Below are 11,178 nucleotides of genomic sequence, written 5' to 3'. Positions count from 1 at the left end.
CAAACATGCACCTAAGCCAGTTGGGGATGCGTCACAATACAATTTAAGTGGCTTCATAATGAGATAAAACTGGAGCTTGGCTGATTAGTACTTTGGCTTTGTCAAAAGCGCTCTGGCATTGTTGGGACCAAGCCCAATGGGCATTCTTGCGTAGTAATTGATACAATGGGTGAAGCACTGATGACACTGATTTTAAAAACTTTGAAACATACGTCACTAAGCCAAGAAAGGATTTAAGCTCTGTTTTGTTAGTCGGTGCGGCTGCATTAAGTATGTTACTGACTCTCTGTTGGGTTGGGGATATTCCTGTTGGGGTAACAATGTGCCCAAGGAACTCCAGTTTATCCTGAAAACATTTACATTTTGAAGCATTAAGGTGTAACCCAAATTTCTGTAACCTTGACATGACATTCCTGAGATTCTTCACATGTTCTTCCATGGTCACTCCAGTCACCAATATGTCGTCTAAATAATAAACAATCCCAGGGCACTCTTGCAACACAGTTGTCATTGCTTTCTGCCAAATTGCAGGAGCTGAGGCAATGCCAAAGGGTAGTTTGAGGTATTTGAACAGCCCTAGAGGTGCATTAATGGTGAGGTACCCTTGGCTTTCTTTGGCAACCCTTATCTGTTTATATGCCCGAGCTAAGTCTCGTTTAGTAAATGACTCACCATTGCTTAATGTGGCAAATACCTCATCTGGGGTTGGCAGTGGGAAGGTCTTCATGTGGAGATAAGGGTTAATTCTCATCTTAAAATCGGCACATATCCAAATGTCACCATCTTTCTTGGTAACCACAACAATCGGCGCTGCCCAGTCACTGTGCTCAACTGGTTCTAGTTCACCTTCATCTACTTGTTTACCAAGAGTTGTTTCAACTTGGTCATGGAGGGCAAAAGGGACACTGCGGCTCTTGCAAAACGTTTCTTTTTAACTGATTCCTTGGACTTACACATGGAGCTAAGCTGTCCTACCTTGTTACATATGTGGCAACGCTTGTGTTTGTGCAGACAGGTAGATCCAGAATGACCAGTCTTGCCACAACGATGATATGCTTTTTGTCTACTATATAGCTTGTGCGTGTCTGCGTCTACTAGAAAATTCTGCTGCACTTCTCGGTTGACAGCTTCTGTAGTTCGCGAACGTTCAATTGCCACTGCAAGTGTTAGACGTTGCACGCAAAAAAGTTCCTTCTGGGTCTTCTGGTCCTTTAGACTGCAAACTAATTGATCTCGTAGTGCTGTATCGAGGTAGTCTCCGAAGTTGCAAGCCTTCCCTAATCTGCGTAGCTCCCCCATGTAATCAGCCACTTCTTCATCGTCATGTTGAACACGCTTAAAAAAATTAAAACGCTTGGCTATCTCTACTGTCTCTTTCTTGTAATGTTGCTTCATTGACGTGATAATGTCTGTCAGAGACAGGTCATCAAGCGAGGTCGGACTTACTAGCGTCTTCAACTTTACAAATGTCTCATGCCCAATTCTTGTTCAGAAATAATGCTTTCCTGCATCGTTGCCGAATATCATGAGCTGTACAATGGAAGTAAAAACGTTCTTTATAATCGTCAATGCTCTCTACGTCGGGATTGAAAATCTCCAGCGTTGTTGGTGATGCCATATCTATGCTACAGTCTTACTGAGAGTTTTATCCTCGTCGCCACTGTAGTATTCCTGGTAAGAGTGAAACACGCGGTCATTCACAGTTCTTATTAAAGCACTATACAACAATCACGTGACTATACACACAACCCACAGTATACTACAGATCCTGTCATCCAATTTATGCTCAAACACATTTTAAGTGCACTGGTGACTATTATTGTATCAGCATCTCCAGTAGAATTGTGAACTACCTGGAATTGTGTCAATTAACAATGTTGTGCTCCATCGGATACTTTTGTACTCTTTTATATATTCACGTTACACAAGCTTGAACCCAGATGGACCTTTATAAAGTTGAACCTTTATAGCAACCATTTAAATTAACAGTTAAAACAACCCAACTGTAATTTCTTCTGCACGCGATAACTTTTGAAATAACTTTGATCACCAAAACATACACATAACTTTGTACAGAAACACAAGTCTATTTATACTATGCAAATCTTAGTTGTTTACCTATTAATAAGATATCTACACATCCATAAATAAGATGTTTACATAATTCAGGGGTGAAAATAACAGTCGGCCATCGGCCAAAATCCGGGCACTGCGTTAGACTGGCCGTCCATTCTGCTCAGTAATCGACCCATCATCTGAGAGAGTGAAAAGGCTGTAGCACATGCGCTTAATTATAAAATTAATTATACGTAGTGTCGAGTTGAAATTAAATGGCGACTAGCGGAAATGCAGCAAAGAGTCACGGGTCAAGCAGCGGTTCAAGGACGAAGCAGGCAAAGAGACAGGTATCAAAAGAAACATTTCTCAAGTGGCAGCGAATTAATGAACGTGATCATCAGTCTTCGGTTTGGCTGCAAGCTGATCTGGATGATGAAGACAGGTCTGTGGTTTCAACGCTTTGGTGCGTAGTTTGCTGAAAGTACGAGCCAAGGATTTGTTGGCAGAAAAACTTTTCGAGAGCGTGGATAGAAGGCTCTACCAACCACAAGACGAGTAACGTAACCGACCATGCCAACAGTGAACAACATAAATTGGCCATGGCGCTGCTTCGCAAAGATCAGGCTATAAGTAAGCACCAGCCGATTACTAGCTATAGCCCTATTGCACAGAGTCTTTCGTCCACGACATTAAATCCAGCTGTCAGAGAGCAAATCAAGAGAAAGTTCGAAATTAGTTTTGTTCTTGCAAAAGAACATATCCCCTTCTCGAAATATCCAGCTATCCTTGCCCTAGAAGAAAAACATGGAGTGGACCTCGGTACATCATACAACAATAGAGACTCAGCTCGCAACTTTGTGCACTATATAGCTGAGAGCCAACTGAAGCTCTTGTATACTACACTGGAGTCATGTCACTTTTATAGTGTCTTGATGGATAGCTCTACTGATAAAGGGCGGATTGAAAATGAGCTGTTCGTAATCCTATTTTGTGAAAAAGACGATGTGCTGCTGGAGTTGAAGACCACTGCGAGGTACTATTGTGTATTGGAGCCAAGAAGGAGCGATGCAGATGGATTAGTGGAGTGTCTTGGTCTAGCATTAAAAGGTATGGGTATAGATAACCTACTTCACACAGAGAGAGGGTGCTTGGTGTTGATGGCTTTCCGATTCTTGTCGGTTGTGGTACTGATGGCGCATCAGTCAATGTGGCTGAGCAAAATGGTATGAAAGGTAAACTTCAGGCTTCCTTACCTTGGTTACACTGGGAATGGTGCTACGCCCACCGGCTTGAACTTGCTTGTAATGATGCCTTTTCCAGTCAACTTTTTCGTGACTTAGACGACATGTTGTTGAGACTATATTACTTGTACGAAAAATCACCAAAAAAATGTCGTGATCTTTCAGACCTTGGTGGTGATCTTAAGGAGGTGTATGAACTTCCTGAAGGAGTTAACTTACCAGTGCGAGCAAGCAGAAGTCGCTGGATTACCCACAAACGTAAAGCTCTGCAGCGAGTGGTTGATCGATATGGGGCTTACCTCAATCACTTGGCAGCACTCACTGAGGACAAGTCAATTAAGAGCACTGATAGACAGCGTCTGAAGGGATACCTACTGAAGTGGAGGCAAGCTCGAATGATAATTGGTTCTGCTCTCTACACTGATGCCCTTAAGCCAGCCTCTCTTCTCAGCCTTACCTTACAAAATGATGACATTGATGTTGTGCAGGGCATTAAGAACATTTTGAAATCCCATACCTCCTTAAACAAACTGACCTCACAGGATGTGGTAGAATGGCCTGTGTCAAAGATGGTTTTGAGGCACTGTTTTCTGTCGCTTGAATACCAAGAAGAGCACACTTCTTCAGACAATGAAAAGAGGAGAAACACCGAATCGATGCTGTATGCTGCAGCGCACCCAGTTTCAAAAAGAAAAATGCTATTTATGCTCAGGCCTGACCTGCCTTCTTTGACTGCAACTTGGACGCCGGGTGTGCCAAAGCCAATGAAAGGAGTAGCTGATGAATTCTTGAAGGTCCGTCTGGGTGGAATTCCAGCTGGTGCTGAAAAGATCTATGTAACTGTTGAAGCCTTTAAACGCATCGCATCAAATGGGCTACTCTGTGCCATGCCTGGTGTCTCATCAGTCTACAAGATGAAGCAGGTGTTGAAGAAGGTAGAACAGAAAGGAGTTGCGGCTCATGTTGGAGCTACATATGTGACCGGATTTGCAAAAAGGTACCTTTTCCACACATTTTACATGTTAGCAAACAAAATAATGCAACATTTGACTCCTTATACTGATTAACTTGCTCTTAGTTTCAAACTGTAGCCAGATACTTTAGCTGCACTCAAGGAAAATTTCAGGCAAATACATGCAAAGATACAAAAGTTATGAAACTTCAAAGTTCAAAAAATGGGTCAAATTTTGTATGTGAAAAAGGTACCTTTTCGCAAATCCGGTCACATATTACCTTCGCCATACAGATATGAAGCCCTACAATGCTGATCAGAACCGGGATTCTTTTAAGAACACCCAAATGTGTGCAGGTGCTTACATGAAGATAGTTGCTCCAGTCAGTACTCTTGTTCAGTCACCGGCTTTCTCAAATGCTGTGGATGAAGCTAATGCCGAGTTTGGCGATTGGATCGCTGAATGCCGAACTTATGAAGCTACTACTAGAGCTAAAGTTTCCGCGGGATTGGCAGGAGTAGTTGGGAAGTATACTGCAGGAGTTGTAGACATAGCAGAGTTGGAGCAGTTGAGAGAAGCTTATGATCAAATCAATGAAATGGATGTGCTTAGCAGGAAAGCAGCTGCAAGAGCATTGATTAGAAGAAAGTTTGAGATTATGAACATGTCTAACCTTAATAGTCATCAATAGCTTGTTCACCCAAGATATCACATCTGCATCATGATTATCAGACAGTTTTCTAACAGTGTTAGCAGTTGCTGTCACTGATACGGTGATCATAAATGGTTGTAAGCATCGAAAAACCTGTTACAAATAGTAGAAGAGTCATTAAACAGACAACATTAATACCTGCTTGTGTACTCCATTTGCATATAACATCATTGACACAGCCTTTTGAACTTGGCAAAGTTGCTTGCATTGCATCTTCAATACCATCGAAACTATGAAACAGATAAACTTCTCCTTAGCATTAGGCAGTAGATCATGTAGGAACATCCAAAGTGTAGGAACAGCCTCCTTCAATTCTAAGCACAATAATTCCCAACTAAACTTTTCAAGTTGTTTTGGAGACTCCCTTAACATTGATTTATGTTTTGGAGAATTCAATACCTTCATCTCTTCACGAGCTTTATTGGCCATTGCTTTTATTGTGCAGTCATGTAGGTCCTCTGACTCAACAACTTTCTCTGATGTAGCATTGTACGACTTTCTGCTTAGGGATGTTACAATTGGTTTACGCTTTGGTGTAATACGGTGGTTCCTTACGCGGCCATCTCTGCCTTTAATCTTCACCTACAAAATAATGATTTCGATAGATTTTTAAACATGCATAGCTACTCACAGTTACTTCTGGAGTATTGGGTCCTGTGGATACTGTTGATGTGGTGTTCTATTTGACAATTTAGTATAGGAGCATACTGGTACATAAAAATTGCTTACTATGGCTTCATTTTCATCAGCTTCTCTTTCTTGATCAGGTTCTCCTAGTTGGGCAGTCTCAGCAGATCGCTTCTCTCCTGTGTGTGGACTGGAACAAGACAACTCTGTCTGTGGTGGTGTTAGTATTACTTCAAATATATATATATATGTAATATCTATCTGCATCTAGGTACCACTTGGTGTGATTCTGAAGAATGAAGCTCTGCTGAAGGAAATTACTGAGGTGTTAGATGATTTGAGTAACTATGTTCCAGTGCATGTTGCAACCAAGACAGTGTCTGTAGAGGGAAAAGATTATACAGTTGATGACTCAAGATTAATCAAGATCTTGCTTTTTGGTGATCAGTTAACTGCTGCTCGTGCTAGAGGTGCCATTACATTACGGGATGATGACACATCAGCTTTACATCGATTGGAGGGTTTTGTTCCTGCTGTTGCTGACTGGCATGCTAGAATGTGTCTATTACAGGTAACAGGTGTATTATTTGAGTACAAGTGTTACTAATATACTACAGGCAATGTGGAAGCGACTATACACCAAGAAGTCAAGTAAAGATAAAGGCACGCTGTATCAACTTAGGAACTTAATCAACCGTACTGCCGTTAAGAGTGATCCTTCTAAGTGCATGAAGGCAACAGAAGATTTTTTGATGGTTGTGTTGCACGGGTACATTGTTGCTGGTGCCACAAAGCTTATGAAAGATGAGCCATCCAGAGTTTTTACTTGCAATGATGTTGCCAAATGCGTAGTTCGAAATTGGATCAAGATGAATTTATTCTCAAGCAACTCAAAAACACCACCCAAAGGAACTGACTACAGTTATGCACTGGATGTCATGAGTTTAGGCTTGCTGTGGCATGGCTTCCATGATGCTGTACAAGAGGGTGATGGCGATCGCATTATTAGATATTGGCGGTTTCTGATGCCTGTATTTAAACATACTGGCCGCCGAAATTATGCTTTGGAAGCATTCAAATTATTATCTCAGACTATGGTGATGTCACCTAGACAGGTTACTGAGCTAAAGTGGGGGAGAACTATCAATACTGTTGGAAGAATTGGACACAATATAGCTTGCGATCTACATATGGAACATTTAAATGGGCGTGTGAAGTCTATGATGGAGAACCTGGGTTCAAATTTGAAGCCCCAGTGCATACAAACTGTAGGATGTACACTGGGCATTATCAATAAGCTGTGTGGTCGTTTTGAAGATGAGGCTGATGCTAGTAAGAATAAGGACTATCACACATTTCCTGCATTTAAAAAAGATTTGGCTATGATAGTATCTCAATTGGTGTCAGATGATGTGTTCAGTGAAAGTAGTCAACAGAATCTCCAATCGTACAAGAGGAGTCCTTTATTCCAAACATTTGATTGGAAAGCAGTGACTGAGTGGCTTAAAGAGAAAATTATAAACTTAGATCTTTAAAATTGTATTTTAATTATTGTTTTTACACTTAGCACAAACACACAATCGAGCACACAAATCACAACATCTACATGCAACAATATCGTGTTTGTCAACATCACTGAAAAGAAAATCTTTGAACAAGAGCGTTCTTCTACAGTGAGATTGATTCTCTCCATAAATCTTAACGGGCTTTGAAATGTGTGTCATGGCTCCTTTCCCATAGTATAAAATGGATTCTGCCTCACTACTATCTCGTCCAGCTCTACCAGATTCTTGAACCAATTCTTCCAAGGAATTGGGTGCACCCCAGTTGATGATTCGAGTTATATCTCGACAATCCACCCCCAAGCCAAAAGCAGTAGTGGCAATGATCAACTTTAAGTTGGTCTTTTCTTTACAGAATTCTTGTAGGGTCTTCTCCCGTATCACTGTTCTAGATGCCGATGTAAAAAGACTGAGCATTCGAAAAGGAAATATACTGGGAGCTGTTGGTGGTATAGCAATGTTCTGTTTTAGTAGCCTCTTGATTCTTACATGGAAATCACCACACTGCGGCAAACTTTGACAAAACAAAACTGTTTTAGGCATGTCAGCCTTCATGCTTATAAGCTCCTGAGCTAGTATTGAACAAAGATCAGCCATTTTAGGCATAGGGACAACAAAGTACTTGATGTTTGGCCTCTCAGGAGGAAGTCCGACCATTGTATTATTAGTCATTGACAAACGTTCAAAGATACTCTTCACTGTTTCATGTGTAGCAGTGGCTGTGAGAGCAAGAATGTTTACTTCCTTATTAATCAAGCTCCGGATTGTCCCTATCTCAGCAAACGTCCTCCGAAACTTGTCACCCCTATATTTTGGAAAACAAATGTGTAGTTAAAATTAATCACGTCTACCTAAAAGTGTAGGTGGTATACTAAAGAGGTCTGACACCCCTTTCACCCTTGTAATTACTGCTATAGCAAATTATAAATCAAAAACATGTGGTGGAACTGTATCAGATATCTCGGAAGTTGCCACACCCCGGCTACGAGCTGGCTTACCATATCTTCACACAGTGAGCCTCATCTACAACAAATCCTACTAAGTTTTGGGAGTACACAGAAGTCAACAACATTTTCCTGATCTTTGCATTGCCCAGTAAACTTTCTGGACTGATATACACAAGTTGTACTTTGCCTTTCAATACATCATCTATGTTTTCGAGTTTTTCTCCAACATACTCCACTGATAGGCCTTTCTGAGATAAAATTCTTTTTTGATCCATCATCAGGGCTGTCAAAGGGCTTACAACTAAAACAATGCTTTCCTTTTGGCACCCTGTAAGTAAAATAAAACCACTGAACCAAATTACTTACTGATTAGTCTTACCTCTCAGTTTATCAAAAATCAGCGGAAGAACTGCATATATGAGAGACTTCCCATAACCAGTCGGCAAAACAACCAACGTGTCATTTCCAGACAAGAAGCTTTGTATCGCATCGCGCTGCTTGGGTTTGATGGTGTCTAAACCTAGATCTTGAATGGAATCTTCAATTGCTGCATCTATAATAGACGAACTTCCACAGACATGGGCAGTCCTTTCCATTTCTAAGTCTTAAATAAAATCTATCTGGCGCCTATAGGTGGATGGAAATAATTTACATCCAACATTTTGCTGGGTCGCGAACACAACTGGCCTATTGGAAGTGTACCAGACCCTATTCGGCGCAGGCGCTTATAATCTACAATCGATAAGCCCCTGCGCGGAACAGCGGTCTGGCCACGCGAGACTAATCCAGTATACCGTGCAGTGAGAGAGAATAACATACATGGTTAGCACACAATTGAGTCCAGTCCAAGCAAAGCAAAGTTTGGTCAGCCAGTCCCTTCCAAACAAACTTGGTCCATTTCCCCAAGCCACAACTAACTGTAATTGTTCTGTACTGCACCTCTACCTTGATTACTTCCTTCACAGTCAGCCGCTCACCGCTGTAGGTTTTCAACTTCACATGGGACTCTTGTATAGCAGGTGTTTTCCCTTGTGGCCAAAGTCGGTTGTATGTGGCTTCACTAATGATTGATATAGATGTTCCAGTATCCAGTTGCATCTTGAGGTCCACGTTATTCAGCTTTACTGATACCACCAAAGGCTTTACTGGAGGTCCTGTCAGGTTGTACATTGAATAATCATTGGTGTCCTCAAGAAGCATGTTTGTAGGACGAGTAGTAGTCGAGCGTTGTGGTGGGTGTCGCACTTTTCCCGTTGTAGGCTTGCTCTTACACACACGAGCTAAGTGTCCAACTTTACCACAGTTGTGGCACTCTGCTACTTTGTGACGACAGTCTCTTGATTTGTGCTTCCCTCCACAGTGGTAGCAAGGCGGTTGCTGCTTAGTGTGTAGCTTATGGACATCCTGGGGAACTTTTGTAACAGGTTGCAAGTCCTTGGCATTCTTGTCTGCAGATTCAGACGCTAGGGACAGTCCAAAAGCTTTGTCAAACGTCAGCTCTGGTTCTGCCAGTAGTCTTCGTTGAATCTTTGGATCTTCAATCCCGCATACTATCCGGTCACGCTGCATCTCATTCAATGAAGTGCCAAAGTTACAATGTTCAGAGAGATGGCGAAGTTCTGCTACATACGTCAAAATGGACTCTCCAGCATGACGGTTTCTTGTGTTGAAACGGTACCTCTGGACACTAACAGATGGCTTTGAATCATGCTGCTTCGTAACAAGGTCCACGATGTCCTGGAATTTCAACTCTGTCGGCTTCTTGGGAGACGCCAAATTGTGGATAAGCCGGTAAGTTGCAGGACCACAGACACTCAGTAGTATTGCTTTGCACTGGTCTGCATCTTCATCTTTGTTAGCTACCAGGTACTGCTCAAGGCGCTCAATATAAGAAGTCCAAGTCTCTTGAGCACTGGAGAACTGCGATACAGTGCCATGAGCTGCCATTTAGATCCTCGTCGCCACTGTAATATTTCTTCTGCACGTGATAACTTTTGAAATAACTTTGATCACCAAAACATACACGAAACACAAGTCTATTTATACTATGCAAATCTTACAATACCATGGTTACAATACAAAAACAAGTTGTTTACCTATTAATAAGATATCTACACATCTATAAATAAGATGTTTACATAAGTGCTAACAACATTTACACTTCCATAAATATGAGTGCTAATAACCTAATTACAAAACTCAACAAAACAGTTCATGAGTAAAGCTTCAGTTTACCACACCAACGTGCTTCTAGGTATATTTAACCAAACAATGGTTTAAACGGCTTATTTATACATGAGTGAAAATAACTGCTAAAGGAGATAGTAACTATTTAATAGGGCTGGGCGATAGCACATACATATCGATATTGCTACGATAGCATTTCTTCAATCGTTTACGATATTTTAAAAGCACACCTATCGATACTGTAAATATCGATACTCGGACAACATCAGTAATAGCGATAGCTGTCTGTGAAATGTGTAGTGCTTTCTTTTGCTGACACACAAGAGCAGTTATTGCTTAAGCTAATTCTCCTTGTCATCAACTTTCGATCCGGTGTGATGCCACGAGTTTCTATAAGCATGCGCAATATAAATAAAATATGGCGGATGAACACGAGGAGCCTGTAGAACTCAGTTCTGAGTCTTCTGACAGTGAAAGTGATGTGCAAAGTACGAGTGGAAACTTACAGCCACTTGAGGGAGCTACTAGCATCATCTGGAAATTCTTCGGATTTGAAGCGGACGATGACAGAAGGATTTTAGTTGCTGACAGAAGGATTTTAGTTGCTGACAGAAGGAAACGTAGAACAGTGACTTGTAAACGATGTAAAAAGAAGTTGAAATATACTGGTGGTACTAGCAACTTACATTTTCACTTGAGAGAACATCACAGAAGTGAATATGAAGGAGCAGTACAGGCGAGTACAGAGGAAATGCCTCAATGTAGCACGAAGTGGGTCGTGTCCACACCAGTTACCCCACAAATTACTATCCAAGATAGCCTTGCTAAAGCGATGCCTTTACCGCATAATTCAGAAAGGTACAAAAAGCTTACAAAGGCTGTTTGGTATTT

General features: G+C 41.4%; 4 protein-coding genes across 4 annotated transcripts; 1 reads left to right on the top strand and 3 right to left on the bottom strand.

The window, feature by feature from the left end:
- Positions 1-4,860: 4,860 nt before the first annotated feature.
- On the bottom strand, positions 4,861-5,858 carry LOC136245189 (uncharacterized). Its single transcript, XM_066036689.1, has 5 exons — positions 5,694-5,858; positions 5,596-5,643; positions 5,103-5,546; positions 4,926-5,057; positions 4,861-4,875 (listed from the first exon to the last, which is right to left on the bottom strand). Exons 1-5 carry the CDS (start codon positions 5,856-5,858, stop codon positions 4,861-4,863), a joined length of 804 nt encoding a protein of 267 aa, XP_065892761.1.
- Positions 5,859-5,867: 9 nt separating this feature from the next.
- On the top strand, positions 5,868-7,251 carry LOC136245617 (uncharacterized). Its single transcript, XM_066037111.1, has 2 exons — positions 5,868-6,162; positions 6,209-7,251. The coding sequence occupies exons 1-2, from the start codon at positions 6,148-6,150 to the stop codon at positions 7,124-7,126; spliced, it is 933 nt and encodes a 310-aa protein (XP_065893183.1). The 5' UTR covers positions 5,868-6,147; the 3' UTR covers positions 7,127-7,251.
- LOC136245615 (uncharacterized) lies at positions 7,129-8,734 on the bottom strand. Its single transcript, XM_066037110.1, has 3 exons — positions 8,480-8,734; positions 8,152-8,428; positions 7,129-7,958 (listed from the first exon to the last, which is right to left on the bottom strand). Exons 1-3 carry the CDS (start codon positions 8,694-8,696, stop codon positions 7,136-7,138), a joined length of 1,317 nt encoding a protein of 438 aa, XP_065893182.1. The 5' UTR covers positions 8,697-8,734; the 3' UTR covers positions 7,129-7,135.
- A 146-nt stretch (positions 8,735-8,880) lies between these two features.
- Positions 8,881-10,047, bottom strand: LOC136245188 (uncharacterized). Its single transcript, XM_066036688.1, has one exon. It carries the CDS (start codon positions 10,045-10,047, stop codon positions 8,881-8,883), a length of 1,167 nt encoding a protein of 388 aa, XP_065892760.1.
- Between the last annotated feature and the right edge of the window lie 1,131 nt (positions 10,048-11,178).

Source organism: Dysidea avara, chromosome 15 (genome assembly GCF_963678975.1).
Source record: "Dysidea avara chromosome 15, odDysAvar1.4, whole genome shotgun sequence".
In the NCBI taxonomy this organism is placed as follows: domain Eukaryota; kingdom Metazoa; phylum Porifera; class Demospongiae; order Dictyoceratida; family Dysideidae; genus Dysidea; species Dysidea avara.
Note: the sequence above shows the minus strand (reverse complement) of the source record. Positions and strands in the feature narration are given on the sequence as shown.

What these genes read in the sequence shown, in the direction of transcription:
- LOC136245189 (XM_066036689.1), bottom strand. Translation starts at nt 5,858, where the DNA reads ATGCAGATAGATATTACATATATATATATATTTGAAGTAATACTAACA. An exon ending in CTGATGAAAATGAAGCCATA is followed by an intron (nt 5,644 to 5,693) that starts GTAAGCAATTTT and finishes ATTGTCAAATAG; the next exon opens with AACACCACATCAACAGTATC. An exon ending in CCAATACTCCAGAAGTAACT is followed by an intron (nt 5,547 to 5,595) that starts GTGAGTAGCTAT and finishes ATTATTTTGTAG; the next exon opens with GTGAAGATTAAAGGCAGAGA.
- LOC136245615 (XM_066037110.1), bottom strand. Translation starts at nt 8,696, where the DNA reads ATGGAAAGGACTGCCCATGTCTGTGGAAGTTCGTCTATTATAGATGCA. An exon ending in GATTTTTGATAAACTGAGAG is followed by an intron (nt 8,429 to 8,479) that starts GTAAGACTAATC and finishes TTTTACTTACAG; the next exon opens with GGTGCCAAAAGGAAAGCATT. An exon ending in GCTCACTGTGTGAAGATATG is followed by an intron (nt 7,959 to 8,151) that starts GTAAGCCAGCTC and finishes TCCAAAATATAG; the next exon opens with GGGTGACAAGTTTCGGAGGA.
- LOC136245188 (XM_066036688.1), bottom strand. Translation starts at nt 10,047, where the DNA reads ATGGCAGCTCATGGCACTGTATCGCAGTTCTCCAGTGCTCAAGAGACT.